The sequence below is a fragment of the Chiloscyllium plagiosum genome, chromosome 6 (genome assembly GCF_004010195.1).
Source record: "Chiloscyllium plagiosum isolate BGI_BamShark_2017 chromosome 6, ASM401019v2, whole genome shotgun sequence".
Taxonomy (NCBI): domain Eukaryota; kingdom Metazoa; phylum Chordata; class Chondrichthyes; order Orectolobiformes; family Hemiscylliidae; genus Chiloscyllium; species Chiloscyllium plagiosum.
The window spans coordinates 101,087,009-101,108,007 of record NC_057715.1 but is presented as its reverse complement, the minus strand read 5'-3'; the positions used below and the strand labels follow the sequence as shown (position 1 = coordinate 101,108,007).

General features: G+C 40.9%; 1 protein-coding gene across 1 annotated transcript in view; it reads left to right on the top strand.

Annotated features, from left to right (window-relative positions):
• gabrb3 (gamma-aminobutyric acid type A receptor subunit beta3) overlaps positions 1 to 13,498 on the top strand; it is a 312,930-nt gene extending 299,432 nt beyond the window's left edge. The window contains exon 9 of the mRNA XM_043692280.1: positions 12,423 to 13,498. Coding sequence (XP_043548215.1) covers positions 12,423 to 12,773 — 351 coding nt within the window. The 3' untranslated portion in view covers positions 12,774 to 13,498. The remainder of the gene's footprint in view (positions 1 to 12,422) is intronic.
• The last annotated feature ends 7,501 nt before the right edge of the window (positions 13,499 to 20,999 follow it).

Sequence of the window (20,999 nt, the reverse complement as noted above, 5' to 3'; positions counted from 1 at the left end):
AGAGAGGTGGCCAGCAGGCAGTCTGTATGGCAGTAGGTGCTCTTAGTCTCTCTGGCTAACTGTTAAAAATGCCTGTTTTCTTTAAACCCCAAAATATTGGATCGTCTCATTGGTTTGATGTTGCCAAAACAGTAAAATTCAAAGTCAATTTGGTTTTAGTATCTTGGGGCATAATTTAAACTGATTGGTTGAATTCAAGTTGTTGTGTAAATAACTCAGTACCTGAGCTATATCTCAAATGTTACAACTTCAAATTGTCCAGCAAATCCTATGCCTGCAGTCAGTCATATGACAGAGGCTTGCTAGCTTTTTAACTTTCAATCTCTCTTAAAGGTACAGTACATGCCTTCAACTCCACACAAGTGCAGAGAAGGTTTACCAGGATATTGCCTGGTCTGAAAGGTTTTAGTTATGAAGAGAGGTTGGATAAGCTCAGATTATGTTCACTAGAAAGACGGAGGTTGAGGGGCGACCTGATAGAGGTCTACAAAATTATGAGAGGCGTTGATAGGGTGAACAGTCACAGGCTTTTTCCCACAATGGAAAAGTCAACTACAAGAAGGCATAGATTCAAGGTGAGAAGAGGAAAGATTAGAGGAGAAGTTGGAAGAAAGTTTTTCACACAGAGGGTGAGAAAACTGGAGCGCACTGCCAGTGCAGGTAATGGAAGCAGGTGCATTAATAATATTTAAGATGTATCTTAATAGAGAGATGAATGTGAAGGAAACAGAGGGATAGAACCCACACATGGCCAAACCACACGTGGGTCTAAATAAGGATTAGGAATTGGTGCAGGCTTGGTACGCTAAAGGGCCCATTCCTTTACTGTATTTTATTGTATTGAATTATTACATTATAAGCTATTTTACTCTTTGCCATTGTTTATGAAACCTAGCATACATGCGCTCTATTAACTCTCTCTACCCATTCAACAACTTTTAAAGACCAATTTACGTATACACTAAGGTTGTGTGTTCCTGCACACGCTTGCAAATTGTACCCTTTAATTTAAACTTTCTCAATCTTTTTTGTTCCAAATAGCACCACATTGAAATTTTGCTGACTGACTGCCCATTCCAACAACCTGTCTACACCCCTTGAGGTTCTACAATGTTCTTGAAGTTTAGTTCTCCCAGGTTTTGTGTTGCCTGCATACCAAGATTGAGATCATTAATATGAAGTCAGGAGAAACAGGGATCTCAAATTCCAACCTTACAGAACACGCTACAAACCTTCCTGCAACCCATAAAAAAACTTATTGATTATTACTCTCCCAGTCCTCAGCCACTCTTGTATCCACCTTGCTTCTATCATTTTATTCTATGGCCCATAACTTCCTTCAGAATTCTGTAGAGTCCATGTGCAATCAACAAGATTACCCTCGTCAACCCTCTCTATTACTTCTTAAAAAAAACTCCAGCAAGTTAGTCAGACACGATTTTCTCTTCACAAATCCAGGCCACCTCTTCTGACTACATTTTTCCATGTCATTGCCCATGACCCAACTGCCCTAACCTGACTTCTTATAACATCAAGCTGTCCACTCACTCGTTCAGTTCTCCAAAGCACCTTGGAACTTTTAAAATCTCAGCTGTGCTGAAGCCAGGAGCAGATGTCCAATATGAAAGCAAAATGTGGAGTTATCTTCACAGCGCTGAGGTCCTCAGCATCAGTCTCACTGCTGACTGGATTATCTGGACCATAGTTGAATCAATGGATATTAATAAATTACATTTAGGCAGCAAAAGTTCTGCAGCTTGAAAATGGAAAATGCAAAATATATTATCCCACCATACGAACAATGCAATAATGTCTAGCAGATAGGACTCAGTAAGTAATTGAACTGTCACCTGCCCATCAGTGTTCATCTAATATTGCAGATTTAACTGGCAATCAGTGGACTTTGTTTGATTGCACAGCAGTTCAAGCAGGATTTACAACTCAGTGCATTGGCTTGCAACTCAATTAGGATGCTATCGATGTGATTTGGTACCTGCAGTGTAAGAGCTCTCTGAGAACCATTAGTGTTATTGAAGATTGCATGCTTTCTTTTGTGGTCATTGCTATCCCAACACTTGATATGAAACGTGACTCTGACCCTCGACTGTAATTGAGATTAATGAGCTCCAAAAAAATCTTGAAGATAATTTTCTGTTTCTGGGTCATTAATCTCATAAGTGTGATACCCCTAAGGACTTCAATAAATTATATGCTGTGAAATATGAACTATAATGTATTACAGATTATTTAAAAGATATCATTTGGATAGAATTACTTTCATTTTTAATATAGTATTCATAAAGAAACAGAACAGAATTAATGAACTGATAGTGACTAATCTTTGTTCACTGAGCCAGCATTTATTGCCCATCCTTAATTATTCAGAGAGCAGTTGAGAAGTAACCTCTTTGCTGAGGGTCTAGAGTCAAATTTAGGCCAGACCAGGTAAGGATGGTAGATTTCCTTCCCTAAAGGACATTGATGAATCAGATGGGTTTTTAATGACAGTTGCCACTGGTTACATGGTCGTTATTGGATAAGCTTTCTTTTTTTTATTTCAAACCTCAGAACACTAGCTCTGGGTTGCTAATCCAGTGACATTACTACTGCATAACTGCCTTCCCTTATGGGTGTGGGTGACAGCAGGAATGGTCTTTGTTCAGCATTTCCTCTTCCCCTCAGAAGATGGCGGGATCATTTTCTTGAACTAATGGTGATCCTATGATGGTGTCAGGCAGGAATTTGTCAGAGCACTTCATCCAACACCTTAAACATTTACTTCCATGAATGATTGGCAGCAGTTTGAGCAATACATGGCAAAAGGGTCTTCGAAACCCACAACCCCGACCACTTTGAAGACAAGTCAGAGGGGAAACCCCATGATCCGCAAGTGCTCCTTCAAAGCACAATCTATGCTGAATTGAAAATTATATCACCGTTCTGAAATGAAAGGATGGGTAAAAGTGTTCTGACTAACTTTGACCAGTTTGCAGTAACCTTTGTTAACTCAGGCATGTTAAGCAGTGAGATAGACAAAGGGAACAAGAGTTAGGGGAAAGATCCAACTCAAGGGGAGGCAATGGCCTAGTGATTACTATCAGAAATTCAGCTCTTGTTCTGGAGACATGGATTCAAATCACACCCATGCCTTACGGTGGAATTTGAATTCATTATAAAAATCTGAAATTAAGAACCTACTGGTGACCATGAAACTTGTCAATTATCAGAAAGATCCATCTGGCTTCCTTCAGGGAAGGAAATCTGCCATCTGGGCCTGGTTTGACCTACATGTGACTCCAGAGCCGCAACAATGTGGTTGACTTTCAATTGCCCTCTGGGTAATTAGTGATGGTCAATGAATGCTGGCTTAGTCAGCAACGCTTTCATCCTATGAATAATTTTTAAAAAGTCTGTAAATAAAACTTATGGAGCACTTTATCAAGGAAAGGCAATGTTTATTAGATTCTACTATGGAATCTTCAGTAAATAGTCTTAAATCTCAATTACAAATCTACATTAGTGATAAAAGCAAATTCAATACACAATCCTGCTCCCATGCCCACATGTCTGTCCTTGGCCTGCTGCAATGTTCCAGTGAAGGTAAAAACAAAGACTGCAGGTGCTGGAAACCAGATTCTGGATTAGAGTTGCTGGAAAAGCACAGCAGTTCAGACAACATCAGATGCTGCCTGAACTGCTGTGCTTTTCCAGCAGCACTCTAATCCAGAATGTTCCAGTGAAGCTCAACGCAAACTGGAGGAACAGCATCTCATCTTCCGACTAGGCCCGTAACAGCCTGCTGGTCTCAACATTGAATTCAAGTACTTCAGATAATTTTATTTCATTTATTTTATTTATTTTTAAAATTTTTTTTCACTGTTTTGTACCTTCTCAGCCTCGTATAAATACCTCCCTATTTCTCCCGTTTTTTAGCTTTGACAAAGGGTCAGTTAGACTCGAAACGTCAGCTCTTTTCTCTCCTTACAGATGCTGCCAGACCTGCTGAGATTTTCCAGCATGTTCTCTTTTGGCTACATTAGTGATATACTTCTGACATATGCTTCCAAAGATTTACTGCACCTCATCCACAGGTCCTTCCCCCTGCATTTTGACTGAAAGGGCTGGTAACACCTGGTGAATAAGGCTGTTCCAAAGACCTGGGATTCCAGGTCTGCTCCTTTTTAACCCTCTTCACTCTCTTCTCAAAGATTGTACAGCCTATGTTCAATACTAGCATCAAGCAGGGGCAGGAAGATCCAATGAGATGAATATTTTCCACATTGGGAGGTCACAGAACATGGGTTTGAACCTTGAACTGTCACATGCTGTCCTTGTCATGCTGTGCCTCTGGCCTCCTACTGTGCTGGGTACCTCCAAGTCTGTTTAACGTTCTTTTAACCAGGCAGCTTCATTGGAGATGTAAACATTGGTTCGTTCTGAAATAATGTGGCCAGGCAGTTCCAGGCCTGTCTGGTTTCAATGGGAAATTGATTACTCAAGGCCTGACTGCATGAATACTGTCTGTACTAGCTCTACAGTTTGCAAATTACAGAGTCAGGCTAAGTGTACAGTTTGAATTTTGATCTATGCTCATGAAAAAAAATCAATATTTCTGAAACAATTCTGGAGGTCATGGGTCTCCTAACCACAGTTCCTTCACTGTCTCCAGGTCAAATACTTGAACTTTCTAACATCACAGTGGGTGCACCCACACCAGGTGATCTATAGCAGTTCAAGAAGTCAGATCACTACAAACCCATTCAGAGGAAAGAAGGATGGAACTTAAAATATCATTTATTTTTTCAATAGGGTATGGCAAAACACTTGGGATGTGGGAGTCCTCATGTAAAATCACAAAAATCACAAGAATAATATGGTGTTGCAATACATATTCAAGTTGGAGTGTATTTCTTATTACCTTCAGACCTAGTATGCTAGTGTTTTGCCACTTTGAATGAGGTCTCCCAAATCTGTCTGTGCTGCAACATCCTGCTATCCTCCTCTACTTAAATAATATTCAGCTCTTCTATTCTTGCTGCTTTTCTTGAAAATTGTCAGATAATTGTCTCCATCTCTGAGCCATTAATGCACTAAAGGTGGTGAGGTAGCTTGAAGTGGTTGGGCTTAGGAGCCTATCCTTGTAACATTAAATAAGAGTCACCAAAGCCAAGGAAACCATTGTTGTGTCTTATCACTGGAGGTGACTTGCTTTGCCGTCCATTGATTTCAGTTTTATCCCTTCATTGGTATTCTCCCTAGAAGCCAAGAGAGACTTTCCTCAGCTTCCCATTTCCACTCAACTCATAAATGCACATCTGGATTGAGCCAGGGACAGCACAGATTGTTGAATGCATCAAGAAGCTGATTATTGATGAGAAGCTGGTGCACTGATGATCCCTCCCTACACCTTGGGAAGAGACTGATTCTGCAGTATTGGCCTGAGTTAGATTTGTACCTCTCTTTTGGCAGCAGAGGGACTTCCCTTTCAATCATTCCCTTTCTGCTTGTCCCAGCAGAATAAAAACCCAGTGCCCTGACAAAATGGAGGGCCCCCATGACCTCCTTGCTCCCTCAGCAGTAATTGCTTCTCTTCATCTGTTAGATGGCCTCCTCACTCATTCAAGGTTTATTTATTGGATCAGCCTGACATATCAGATACTGCCAGCAAATTCTAAGAGCATAAGAACATAAGAATGAGGAGCAGGAGTAGGCCGTCTGGCCCTTCGAGCTTACTCTGCCATTCAGTAAGATCATGGCTGATCTTTTTGTGGACTCAGCTCCACTTAAGTGCCCTCTCACCGTAACCCTTAATTCCTTTACTATTCAAAAAATGATCTATCTTAGATTTAAAAACATTTACCAAGGAAGCCTCAACCACTTCATTGGGCAGGGAATTCCACAGATTCACAACCCTCTGGGTGAAGATATTCCTTCTTAATTCAGTCCTAAATCTGCTCCATCTAATCTTGAGGCTATGCCCTCTTGACATATTTTCACCTGCCAGTGTAAACATCCTTTCTGCTTCTATCTTACCTATTCCCTTCATAATTTTATATGTTTCTGTAAGATCCCCCCTCATTTTTCTAAATTCCAATGAATATAATCCCAGTCTGCTCAGTCTCTCCTCATAAGCCACCCTCTCAACTCTGGAATCAACCTGGTGAACCTCCTCTGCACCCCCTCCAGTGCCAGTACATCCTTTCTCAAGGAGGGAGACCAAAACTGCACACAGTTCTCCAGGTGTGGCCTTACCAGCACCCTATACAGCTGCAACATAACCTCTCTGCTTTTGAACTCAATCCCTTTAGCAATGAAGGGCAAAATTCCATTTGCCTTCTTAATTACCTGTTGCATCTGCCGACCAACCTTCAGTGATTCATGCACAAGGACACCCAGGTCCCTCTGCACAGCAGCATGCTGCAATTTCTTAACATTCAAGTAATAGTCCTTTTTGCTGTTATTCCACCGAAATGGATGACTTCAAATTTATTAACATTGTACTCCATCTGCCTGACCTTTGCTTACTCACTTAAGCTACCTATGTCCCTTATTACTCAGTTCTGCCCACCTGCCTGACACCCTGCCATTGGGACTTTGTCCCTGACTGTCAAATTCCACAGGGTGAAAGTGAGGACTGCACCTGCTGGAGATCAGAATCAGGAGTGTGGTGCTGGAAAAGCACAGCAGGTCAGGCAGCATCCAAGGAGCAGACCTCATTCCTGATGAAGGGCTTCTGCCCGAAACGTCGATTTTCCTGCTCCTCAGATGCTGCCTGACCTGCTGTGCTTTTCTAGCACCATGCTCTCAACAAGTAAAGTTCCACACATTATTTCCACAAATTTCAGATCATTCTTCAGAACAAGGTTTCTAAGGTGATGGTGGAAGCAATTAATATTGATTCAATCAAATACAAATTATCTGGCTTTCATTCAATGAATAATATTTAATAATTCAGTATATAAATGATTTGAGACATTGCACATGCTATGCATAGTGTTATTGGGAGGAAAAACATTTTACACATCTTTTTCTCCAAGCTTTTGATCATTGCAGTTTTACTCACTTGCTGCTCGGATCTATCATGGACAAATGGATAGAATTAACAGGTAGACTCTTATACCTCGAGAGGTGGTGAGGCTGAAGTCAAGAAAAAGTGTTTACGCAGATGTGGTAGTGGTTCACAGCATCATCACTCCCTTAAAGTATGAATTGCCTGGATATCAAACATAACAATACTTTTCACTGTATTTTGGTACATGTGAAAATAGCAAATCAAATCCAATCCCACCCACATTGGAATTAAATTTGATGTAAGTGGGATTGGCCTTCCTATCTCACCGCCAACTAAGGGCCTTCACTGCTCAAGTAAGGACCACTTCAGGACCTCAACTTGCTTCTGTTGCTGCTGAGATTTTTCCAGCATCTTTTGAAATTACCACTCTGCTGGAAGCAAAAAAGTGAAACCACATGTTGTCTGAGTGGGGTCCTTGATCAAAGGTGCTCGGTGCCTATTTGGAGAGAAGGCTATTGAGAGCAATCACCCCCTCGCCCTACCCTATCCCTCACTCACAGAGCATAAATGCACCCGTCACCCTCGCAAATCATTTACTTTGCTCCTGGGTCCTTATGCTGCTCTCCCAGCAGCTACCATGGCAACTGGTCACCCCAACAACTTGTGGAGGGTGGGATTTCCACCCTCAGGCGACTAATTCTAAAGAATGGCCTACCTGTGTCTTCAGAACTTGGGCAGATGCCCTTAGAAAATATAGTGTGGGTTTCTCGTTGGCAGACGAGAGCTATACCACGAAGAAAAGATTATTGTATCAAAATGGAAAAGGATGAAAGACATGAGCTTTGTTTTTGTCTGATTTTCTTGCAGTCCTATATTTGTGGTTAGGATTGCTAAGTGGGTGGTGGGTCAAAATTTATCAATGCTCGTATTGTTTGTTTGATCACAGCCTGGTCATTGCCAGTGCCATTGTGCATCGTGTTTAGGGATGTGCAGGGAAGATGGATCAGCCATGATAAATGTAGGTTCAGGGAATAGGGTAGGGAGCTGGGATCTTTGGAGGGTCAGTGCAGACCCAGTAGCGAAATGGCCGATATCCACACCATAGGGATTCTATGATACCTGTGCAAGGAATCCCCGTTAAGTGTTGACATTTTCATCTGTTCAATACATCTCTAGTATAAATCCATACATTGTTTTTTCAGTTCATTCGACCCACCAGAGAAGCTATTCTTAAAAGAATTAACACTTTTTGTTGACCATTCCACTATCAAGTTGAAAGGGAACTGTCGAAATTATGTTGGGTGATCATACGGTATTAATGACTAACCTGTTTGGAATTCAGTAACTTGTTTATTTTAAGATCATGTTGTTTAAAGTCCTTCTCTTGCAATCTGCATATAATAATCAGATGCATTCCAGCGTTTTCAGATGACACTGAGGATTCCAAAATGTTGGATTGTCAGACTACTTACACCAAAGGGTGACACCATCTTTTAGATCTGAAAAGGGTTTGATGGTTCATAGAACATAGAACATAGAAAAGTACGGCACAGAACAGGCCCTTCTGCCCATGATGTTGTGCCGAGAATTATTCCTAATCTAAAATAAAATAACCTAACTCACGCTCCCCTCAATTCACTGCTGTCCATGTGCATGTCTAGCAGTCTCTTAAATGTCCCTAATGACTCTGCTTTCACCACCACCGCTGGCAACGCATTCCATGCATTCACTACTCTCTGTAAAGAACCTACCTCTGACGTCTCCTCTATACTTTCCTTTCCTCCTAATATCTTAAAACTATGACCCCTCGTGCCACTCAATCCTGCCCTGGGGAAAAGTCTCTGGCTATTGACTCTATCCATGCCTCTCACTACCTTGTACACCTCAATCAAGTCACCTCTCTTCCTCCTTTCCTCCAGAGAGAAAAGTGCGAGCTTAGTCAACCTCTCTTCATAAGACAAGCCCTCCAGTCCAGGCAGCATCCTGGTAAACCTCCTTTGCACCGTCTTTCCTATAATAAGGCGATCAGAACTGGATGCAATATTCCAAGTGTGGTCTCACCAGAGACTTGTAGAGCTGCAGCAAAACCTCACAGCTCTTAAACTCAATCCCCTTGTTAATGAAAGCCAAAACACCATATGCTTTTTTAACAACCCTATCCATTTGGGTGGAAACATTGATGGATCTATGCACTTGAACACCAAGATCCCTCTGTTCTTCCACACTGCCAAGAATCCTATGTTCACCATTCAAGTTCAATCTTCCAAAATGCATCACTTCGCATTTATCCATGTTGAATTCCATTTGCCATTTCTCAGCCCAGCTCTGCATTCTGTCTATGTCACGCTGCAGCCTGCAATAGACCACGATACGATCAACAGCTCCTCCAATCTTTGTGTCATTAGCAAATTTACTAACCCACCCCTAACCTCCTCACCAAGTCATTTATACAAACTACAAAGAGCTGAGGCCCAGAACAGAACCCTGCGGGACATCTCTCATCACTGACCTCCAGACAAAATACTTTCCATCTACAACCACTCTCTGCCTTCTGTCAGCCAACCAATTCTGAATCCATACAGCCAAATCTCCCTGTATCCCATGTCTCCTGACTTTATGAATGAGCCTACCATGGGGAACCTTATCAAATGCCAAGCTGAAGTCCATATACACCACATCCACTGCTCGACCTTCGTCGACCTGTCTCCTCACCTCCTTAAAGAACTCAATAAGATTTATGAGGCATGACCTGCCCCTCATAAAGCCATGCTGACTGCCTTTAGTCATGCTGTGCATTTCCAAAAAGTCATAAATCCTATCCCTCAGAATTCTTTCCAAAATCTTGCTGAGAATAGACGTAAGATTGACTGGTCTGTAATTGCCAGGGGTTTCCCTATTCCCCTTCTTGAAAAGAGGAACAACATTTGCCTCCCTCCAATCCTCTGGTTCGACTCCCATAGAGAGTGAGGAAGCAAAGATCTTCACCTGTGACTTAGCAATCTCCTTTCTCGCTTTCCAGAGGAACTGAGGACAAATCTGGTCTGGCCAACTTCATCAATCTTGATCTGTTCAAGCCTGCCAAGTTTAAGTTCATTTAAGTCTTCATTGGATAGGCATATGGATGTAAATGGAATAGTGTAGATGGATGGGCTTCAGATTAGCAAGACAGGGAGGCGCAACATCGAGGGCCGAAGGGCCTGTACTGCGCTGTAATGTTCTATGTTCTATGTTGTATGTATCCCAGCTCCTCAAAGTTCTCATTCACAACAAGGTACCTTTCCTTAGTGAAAACTGAAGGAAAAGCTCACTTAGGGCTTCTCCTATCTGTTCAGACTCCATGTATAAGCTCCCTATGCTATCCCTGCCCGGCCCTACCTTCTCCCTGATCATTCTCTTATTCCTCACATATGAATAAATTGCCTTTGGGTTCTCCCAAATCCTTCCTGCCAAGCCTTTCTCTTGCCTCCTCCTGGCTCTCCTCAGTCCATTTCTGAGCTCCTTTCTAGCAAGCCTATAATCCTCTAAAGCTGTGCTAGATCCTTGCTTCCTCCACCTTACATAAGCTGCCTTCTTCTTTTCGACGAGAAGCTCCTCTATTCTCGTCATCCAAGTCTCCTTAATCCTACCCCTTCTTACCTGTCTCAGAGGAACAACTTTGTGCATCGCTCATAACAACTGCTCCTTAAATAGTCTCCACATGTCTGTTGTCCCCTTTCTATGGAACAATTTTTCCCAGTGTGTACTTCCCAACTCCTGTCTGATAGTGTCATAGTTTCCTTTTCCCCAATTAAATATCTTCCCATTGTACCTGCTCCTTTCCTTCTCCAAGGCTATGATAAATGTGAGGCAGTTGTGGTCACTATCACCAAAGTGTCCTCCCACTGTGAGATCTGACACCTGTCCTGGCTCATTGCCAAGCACCAAGTACAAAATGGCCTCTCCCCTTGTCGGCCTGTCTACATACTGAGTAAGGAAACCTCCTGAACACACCTGACAAAAACGGCTCCATCCAAACCATCTGCACTAAGGAAGTTCCAGTCGTTATTGGGAAAGTTGAAGCCACCCATAACAACAACCTGCTACATCTGCATTTTTCCAAAATATACTATGAGATCATCAATCTCCCTACTGCTATTAGCGGGTCTATAGAAAACCCATAATGAGGTGGCTGCTCCCTTGCTGTTCCTAACTTCCACCTGTACTGACTTAGTAGACAAACCTTCCTCAACAACTTTTGTTTCTGTAGCTGTGATGCACTCTCTGAGTAGTAATGCTGCTCCTCTTTTCCTACCCTCCCTGTTCTTTTTAAATGTTCTAAACCCTGCAACCATTCCTGCCCCTGTGAAATCAACATCTCCATTATGGCCACAGCGTCATAGAACCAAGCACTGATCCAAGCTGTAAGTTCATTACTCTTATTTCGGACACTCCTTGCATTAAAGCAGACACATCTTTAACCGATCTCTTTGTTTCATCTCACGAAAAACCTTCTCAATAGATTCACGATATCCTGTCACTGCCCCATCTACAACTACGCCCCTCTCACATATGTAGCTCTGGTTCCCACCCCCTTGCCAAACTAACTTGGGCCAACCTGGACAACAAGTGTCACAAATCGCCATGGTGGCACATTTGGGTACAAGTAAAATTGTGAGGAACGATTTTCTGTAGCAATTTACAATGTGCTGCCATGCCAACATAGAGGTAAAAGTAAGAGATAAAGCATAATAAACTGAGCTAGAACATGGGAAACTAAGGGGTGACATTGTGGAGGTCTATAAAATCATGAGCGGTGTAGATGAGATAGATAGCCAACAGCATTTTTCATGGTAGGGGAGTCTAAAACTAGAGGACATAGATTTAAATGAGAGAGGAGAGATACAAAAGGGGCAACTTTTTCACGCAGAGGGTGTTGAGTGTCTGCTATAGGTAGTGGTGGAAAAAATGGGACTAGATTAATTGTGAAAACTGGGCGGCATGGACAAGTTGGGGTGAAGGGCCGAACATACTATAAACCTCTATGACTCGGACAGGATCCTACTCAAGTTCTTCTCTCTGCAGAAAATATCAATTATTTCCTAAACTGAGTTACACAGCTCTCTTTAATGGCCTTCTCTTGTAATTTATTTCACATGTCTTTTCCTCTTCAGATGTAAAGGCTCAACCCTAATTCCAGATTTCTCCAAATTTGTACCTTGTGCCTCCTTGTATTTGAGCCCTTTACCACAGTGAGCAATTTGTTTGCTTGACATTATCAATCCATCCTCTATTATTTTCTGCGATGCCCATTATGGGTTTGAATGTCCCCACTGCTGCGCTGCATACTGTCCAACCAAGCATTGTGATGGCGTTGTGAGTCTGGCTTTGGGAAATATGACTGACGTGCATTCTGTTTTTTATTTGTACTTAGGTGGATGCCCACGGAAATATCCTGCTGTCAGCCCTGGAGATTCACAATGAAGTTACATCAACAGAGGTTACCACAAGTGTGACCGAATCCAGGAATTCAGTGATGTCCTTTGACAACTCAGGAATTCAGTACAGGAAACAAAGCACAGCCCGAGAAGGACTAGGCCGCAGCACATTGGACAGAAATGCTGCCCAGGCTAAGAAGAACCGTTTGCGAAGAAGGTCCTCCCAGCTAAAAATAAAAATCCCCAATCTGACTGACGTTAACGCCATAGACAGGTGGTCAAGGATAGTGTTTCCAGTCATTTTTTCTCTGTTCAACTTGATCTACTGGCTGTACTACGTAAACTGATACTAAGGTACCATGTGCAAAGTACTGCGGACTCCCTTTTATTGTACAGGGTGAAACAACTGCCCAGTCATTATAGGAATGCAGAATGCAGCCCCGCAGCTATGGGAATATTTTTGCTGTAGAACAAAAGCTGTGATAAAATGTGAGGGAAAATTTAATAAAAAAAATCTCAGAGAAAATGATAAATGAAGATACCCTCAAAGAGAGAGAGAATGACATTTATAAGCCTTGAAAAAGCTTGTCATACTTTGCATGAGACCATGTCATATAAACAATGAGTTATCTGCCATATACACTAGGAATTGTAAAAATTTAGTAATTGTTTGGACCTTGCAAGAGTTGCTTTTTCTTGAAGCTTTTTTTTTAGCTATTTCTAAATACAATGATCACGGCTGGTTAATATACAGTATTTAGTTAATTCTCACAGTGTTCTGCAGCATTATAGTTCAGTGTGGAACCTTGCAGTATTCTTACCAGTACATAGCACAGGATGAATGCAGAATTAATTTGGCAGTGAATGATGTTGAGTGATTTAATCATCTTACATTATGTATAATAATCATTGATAATTTATTCATGGGCAGAACTTTGGGGATTGGTTGCTCTTCATGGTTAGACATTGTGTAAATATTCTAGTTTTAGTACTTACTTTTCATTTAATCCCATTTTCCAAACAGATATGGTAAATGCTGTAGTTTGCTCAGTGGTATCTTCATGAACATTCCTGCATACTGTTTGAATTCTTTGATGTTCCATTTAAAAAAAAATAAAATGTAAAAAAAAATAAAATTGGTGATAATTGGTTGATAGAGCAGCAGTGTGGGACAAAGGGTTAAACAAGTGCCTGCAGTTCAAAACATTCAGTCTTCTAATGGGTTCCACGTGCTCACTCTTAATCAGAATCCAGGCTTGGTACACCATTCTATAGGTTCAGATCACAAGAGGATAGATTAGGGTCTCTTCTGGTGCAGTGATACCTTTGAACAAGAAGGTCTGAGTTCAAATCCCACCCACCTCAAATGTATGCTATGATTTGTCTGAACTGTGTTAATTAAAAATAACAGCAAAAGGATAGTCAAGGTGGATCCATAAATGAGCAGCACTGATTATATTTGGTCAACGTTTGCAGGTAATCTTGGGTATACAAATTCCATTGGCTGTGGTGTGTAATGGCATTGTAAAGTACACTGATGAGGACTTCCCCAATAGATGGAGACGAATTATAATGAATCCACAGAAACAGACCATTCCACCAAACTGGTCTTCATGATGAAGGGCTTTTGCCCGAAACGTCGATTTTGCCTGTCCTCGGATGCTGCCTGAATTGCTGTGCTCTTCCAGCACCACTGATCCAGAATCTGGTCTTCGTGAGTGGTCATCCTCCTCTCAGCCTATTCTTCTGTGTCTACCAACCCTGTCTTCTGCATATACTTATTCAGATTTACCTTAAGTGCTCATTGGTACTATATTTGTACTTTGCCATTTTGGAAAACACCAACATCTTGGACACAAGCCCTCTGTGTGCATCCTGAGAGGTGTCTACATGGATCAGGTAGCCAGGGAAGACAGGAGCTGGAGTGCCCATTGCCTTCCCATTGTCCTGCCCTTTTACCTGGGATGGAGAATCACGGTTGATCACTCTCCTACTCATAGTTCAATTGAATTATGTGAAGGGGACAATTAAGGGCCTTTATCCACTCCAGTTGGAACTTTTCCATTGGTGGATGGGCCCTCTGTCTCATGGGGAGATCGCCTAGTAACCTCCCTGAAGACTTGGGTTGGGCACACCTTGACCCACAATCCCACTAGCTGTAATGGTCAGCTCCATGGCACCCCCTGCCCCTGTTTTCATCCACTCGATTCTCTCCCCAACCCATTCTACTGCTAGGGCCTGCCTGACCATTAATGTTGCACCCAAACCCCACTTTCCAAAATAGGACTGAAGCATGTTTCATGGCATTGTCTTCCTATGGGTGCAGTGCCAACAGTGGAGAAAGATCAACGAAACGTATAAGCTATTTTAGATTAATACTGCGCAGTAAACCTATACTGCACCAAGCAATTAAAGTCTTTAACAGTTTTTATAAATGTCACCATTTCTGTGTCTTTCCGGATATGTTGGCACCATCAGAATTAATTGTGTTTTCTTACACTTTCTCCATTTGCATTGTCCAACCTGGAGCATTCATGCCAGTGACTGATTCCCCCAATACGTTTTATCAAGTTGATAATTCAACCCCTTAAGGCTGCTCTACCATTTGATATGACAATAGCTGATCTCACCCGGGCCTCAACTCCACTGTTCTAACTGCTCTACAAAGTCCTTCAACCCATGGCGAATTAAAAATATTTCTATCTCCTCTTTAAATTTAAAGGAACAGATCTATGAGGGCACCTCCATTTTGAGAACTTGAACGAATTAAGCCGTGATCTCAGCTGCATGCCAAGCCCTCCACAGGATAGACCTCTGGAGCACACATGGCCAGCTGATGTATGCTGCTCCACTGCTGGCTGAGGGCTGGTGTGAGGGGCAAACAGAATGATGATAGAACAGGAGATCTCACAGGATCACCAAGCCAGCTGACGGTGAGCTGATTCCATGAACTTACCAGGCTTAATTTTCAGGAAGATCACGGTGGAATCACCAATTAGCCAACAAATGGACAATTAATTAAGCCAATTAGCCACCCTTCAGTGCTAGGTTGGTAACTTCTGAAGATGATGTCCTACCTCCAGGATGATAATCTGGTTACAATTTGATTAAGGTGACCTCTTTCTCTAAGATAAGAAATCCCAATAGCAGTACATGATTACACCCACGTCAACCTGAGACCAATTCCTGATGCTCAGAATTGTGGCCATTGTGGTATTTGCCCATAAAACCACTCAAACCAAATCAAATATATTGATAATACAAGAAGCCAGCAGAAAATAATTTGTCTTCCTCTTGTTTAAATATTTTATGTATTGACATTACCTCTTTATTGGTCTCATGCCTAGCTATGATTCATGGTTATGTGAACAAAGTCAACTTCATTTAGTTCAAAGTCTCTTGCCCTGAATTATTTGATATTTCTAATCTTTTAAGCACTGAATGTTTTCCTATATTACCGAAATTATTCAAATGATTAATTAACTCAACTTCTAGTACAAATAAACTTTCAATCATCAGTATTATTATTTGATCCATTCAGATGCCAATAAATGCAACACTAATGTTTGAAAGATACACTGGAGGGAAGGCTTTTTTATTGATGATCATTCAGTTGAACAAAACCTGAATGTTGCAAAGAAAAGATACATGTCTTTGAAGTTTTTTTTGTTTTGAACTCATCAGGCAGGACAAGTGCAAGATTGCCAAATATCAAAGGGGACAACAATTTTAATGTAGGAGAGAAAAAGTGTTGACAGGTCAACTCAGATTTGCTGAGATATTGCCATGGAGCAAGCAACAGGATACTATTGCATCCCATGCTTTTACTGAATTAAAAAAAAAATACACAGCACCTGAACATGGTAGTTTCATACAGAATATTGGTCCCTGTTTATAAATGTATATCGCTTCTAGCAAAGGTAGTTTTCTTTAATTATTGATGGGCTGATTTTCCTCTTCCTACATTTGGAGTTACTGAATTGCTTTGGCACAGTAAGAACAGAAAATCAGCTGGAAAAGAGCGCATAAATTTAACAGACTCAAACAAAGTTTTGGTCCATGGATTCAGTGGATGGAAAGTGGATTGGGATGTATTATGGGAATGCAATGCCCCTGCCTCATTATTCCTGCATTTGTTTCAGACACAGAAAGAAAAAACAAAATCAGTCATTGTTTTCTTCTCTTTTATATTTTGCTTGATAATTTATTACAGTCTTTTTAATTTAAAAAAGTACCTTGCATTTATATAGCATATTTCACAACTAACTACAAGACATTAGAAAGCATTGTCCAGACCTTAAGGTTCTTTTGATATGTAGTTACTGAGATAATGAAAGAAATTTGGCAATTTGTGCACTGTCTAGTACCACGAACAATAATGTTGTAGAGGCCATTTAATCAGTTTTTGATATATTTATTCAGTGATATGGACAATGGGAATAGCTCCTCTGCTCCTTTATGAAAATAAATGTGAGTTTTCTTTTTCTATCCACTTGACAGGGGTTCAATTCAATGTCTCATCCAAATTTATTGCAGTGTTGCACTTCCTCTCTACCATACTGGAATGTCAGCCTAGGTTTCTGTGCTAATGCAGGACTTAAATTCACAATCCTCTGACTCAGAGGCAAGCATTCTATTAACTCAACCAGAGCAAATATATCAATCTCTAAGCAATGGTCCACATTAATGAAAGGGTCTGTGATTGAAGGAAATACTATAACACCACACAGCCAATCATTGAATTCACAATTCCAGGACAGATCTCTTTAGGAGTAGAATCAATGCATTTTCTCTTACATCTAATCCCCTTTATCGAATACATATCTAACATTAAATCTTAACATCTTTAGAAATGGAAACCTTGGATAGACTTGTATTGTGCCTTTGCAGCACAATTGCCAACTTGTGTCTAAAAGTTATAAGTAGGTTATTGATCCCAACTTCTTTGTATAATGATTCCAACTTTGAATGGTCTATATCAAGCTCAGACATGAATGAAGCTTTTATTTTAAACTACAACATGTTAGAAGAGAAATTATTCATTGGGTGGAGCTAAGAAATCAAAAGGAGATGGTGACGTTTTTGAGGTTATACCATAGGCCCCCAAATAGTCAATGGGAATTAGGGGAACAAATATTCAGGGTGATTGGGGAGACTTGCAGGTGCAATAGGGTTGTCATAGTAAAGGATTTTAATTTTTCTAATATAGACTGGGACTGCCAGGGCCTTAAGGATTTGGAGGAGGTGGAATTTGTTAAGTGTGTTCAGCAAAGTTTCCTCAAGCAATATATAGAGGGCTCTAGTCAGGAAGGGGCAAAACCCAACCTACTCTTGGGAAATGAGGCAGGTCAGGTGACAGAGATGACAATGGGGGAGCACTTTGGGACCAGTGATCATAGTTCTATTAATTTTAAAGTAATCATGGAGAGGGACAAAACTGGTCCACAGGTTCAAGTTCTAGACTGGGGCAAGGTGGATTTTGATGGAATTAGACAGGAGTTTGCAGGGGTTGTTTGGAGTAGTTTGCTCACAGGCAAAGGGACTTCTGGCAAGTGGGAAGCCTTTAAAAGTGAGATAGATAGAGTTCAAGATCCTGTGAGGGTGGAGGGCTAGGCTGGCAGGAATAGGGAAGCTTGGATGACAAGAGATAGTGAGGCTTTGATCAGAAAAAAGGAGGCGTGGCTCAGGTACAAACAGCTGGGATCAAGGGAATTGCTGGAGGTATACAGGGAATACAGGAGCTTACTGAAGAAGGAAATCAGCGGGACAAAAAGGGGGCACGATGTCATCTTGGCTGAGGAGGTTAGGATGAATCCAAAGAGGTTCTTTAAATATTTTCACTACCTTCAAAATGGTGCAAAACTTTGGCTGATGTTGGTTCTAATCAAATTCCATCTAATTTCTGATTCCATAGATACTCTACATGATTAATTTCACTGCCTTGGAAGTTTACAGCAATCTTCAGACCGGTTCACCCCTTTTGGAGAGGAAAACAACCCAAAATATTTATAGATCATTGAAGCATAGCATACAGATGAGGCCCTGCAGCCTGTCAAGTCTGCTACTCTGAACCTACGCTTGTCTCATATCTCAGCATTCTGCCCATTGCCTTGAATGTTATGACACTTCAAGTGTTCATCCAAATACTTTTTAAAGGTTGTGAGGTTTCCTACCTCAACAACCCTCCCAGGCAGCGCAATCCAGACACCCCACCATCCCCAGAGTGGAAATCATTTCTTTAAATCCCTTCTAGACCTCATGGCTCTCACCTTAAAATTATACTCTCTTGTTATTGACCTTTCAGCTAAAGGAAACAGCTACTTTCTCTCCACCTTTTTCATGCCCCTCATAATCTTATACACCTCCATCAAATCCCCGCTGATCCTTTTCTGCTCCAAAGAAAACAACCTGAGCTTATTGCAGCCTCTCTTCATAGCTGAACTACTCTGTCCCAGGCAACAGCTGAAGGATCTCCTCTGCACCCTCTCCTGTACAAACACATCCTTCCTATATTGCATTGACCACAACTGCACACAGTTCTCCAACTGTGACCTAAATAAAATTCTGTACAGGTCCAACATAACATACAGGTCCTGTTCTTATAAACTATGCCTTAACTGATAAAGTGCAACATCCCATATGCCTTCTTAATTACCCTATTAACCTATCCTGTTGCCATCAGGGACCTGTGGATATTTGAATTGTTTATTTTATTGTTGTATCATTGCACTATTCCCAGAAAGCAAGTATACCATTAAGATAATTAGATGTCATAATCATATATTTTGTTCTGTTATAAAGACCTTTCCTATCTTCATTAGTCAGCTAGTGCAATGGAGTCAGTGCAATAGAATCAGTAGAGTGGGTAGTTTTTACTGTCAGTTAAGTGTAGTGTTAGCACTATGTAATGTAGTTGTAATATCAGTCAGCATATGTTTGAAACGATGTGCAAGTCAGAACTGTTATAACAATGTAAATAGTTAGTGTTATTAATAAACACCAAGACATCTGTGTCAACAAGAACTCAGTCTTTGTCATATATGTTACATTGGCAAACATGTGGGGAAGCACTGAGATCATATTATACTGCCAGCATTATTTTACCTTTGAAACCACATCAGATAATATGATTCATCAACTTTCTTTGGGGATCAAAGAAACCTTTGCAAATATTATATTATATTATATGCTATTTATATATTAATGAATTGATGATGGAAATTAATGTGCCATTGCCAAACTTGCAGATAGCACACAAATAGGTGGGAAGGCAAGTAGCAGTGATAACAGCGGGAGTCCACAAAGGGATACAGACAGGTTACATGAATGTTCAAATAACTTGACAGATGTAATATAATGTGGGATAATGTAAGATTATGCATGTTGGCAGGAAGAATAGAAGAGCTGAATATTATTTAAAATGATAAAGACTGCAGAAAGCTGTAGCACAGAGGGATTTAGGAATCCTAGTATGTGAATCACAATAAACTAGCATACAAATTCAGCAGGTAATAAGGAAAGCAAATGAAGTGTTTGTCTTCAAGGGAATGGAGTACTGAAGTAGAATGGTCTTGCTAAAGCTGTGGAAGGCACTCGGTAGATGACAGCTGGAATACTGTGAACAGTTTTAGTTCCCTTAACTAAGGAAAGACTTCTTCATAGGCAGTACAGATGAGATTCGTTCAATCGATTCCAGGGATTTTTTTATGAGAAGAGGTTGAATAGGTTGGGATTGAACTTATTGCAGTTCAGAAAATTGATTGGACACTTTATTGAAATGTAATATTATTAAGGTGCTTGATATTATAAATGCAGAGTTGTTTCTCCTTGTTTGAGAGTCTAGGACCAGAGGGCATTATTACAGAGTCAGAAGTTGTCCATTTAAGACAGAGATGAGCATTTTTCTTTTCTCTCTCAGATGGGGTATTGAATCTATGGAATTCTTTACCACAGAAGTCTGCATAACTTATGCCCGAAATGTCGATTCTCCTTCTCCTTGGATGCTGCCTGACCTGCTGCGCTTTTCCCGCAACACATTTTTAAGCTCTGTTCTCCAGCATCTGCAGTCCTCACTTTCTCCTTGTTAAATATATTCCAGGCTGAGATTTTTAATCAGTAAGGGAATCAGATATTATGGAGAAAAGGCAGAAATGTGGTGTGGAAGATTATCAGATCAGCCTCATCTTATTGAATGGCAGAGTAGATTCGATGGGCAAAATGACCTACATATGCTCCGATGTCTAATGGTCCAATGTTCTTAATATTCAAAGAGGTGTGAAGTTAGGAAATCTTTACATCAAAGAGCTATTGATGCTCATGCTAAGGACTTTCATAATAGATGTTGATAGTTTTTGCATTTTTAAGGAAGTTCAAGTATTTGGGAACAGAGCGAGAATGCAGAGTTCAGGTAGAAGATTAACCATGATCTTGTTGAAAGGTGGTGAAGATACAAAGGACTAAATGCTATGTTCCTTCGAAAATCAGTTGACTACAGCCAATAGCCTATGAACATACTTCATACCTCATGAACATTCAATAAATGAAATTAATATTGACATATATTTCATATTTTC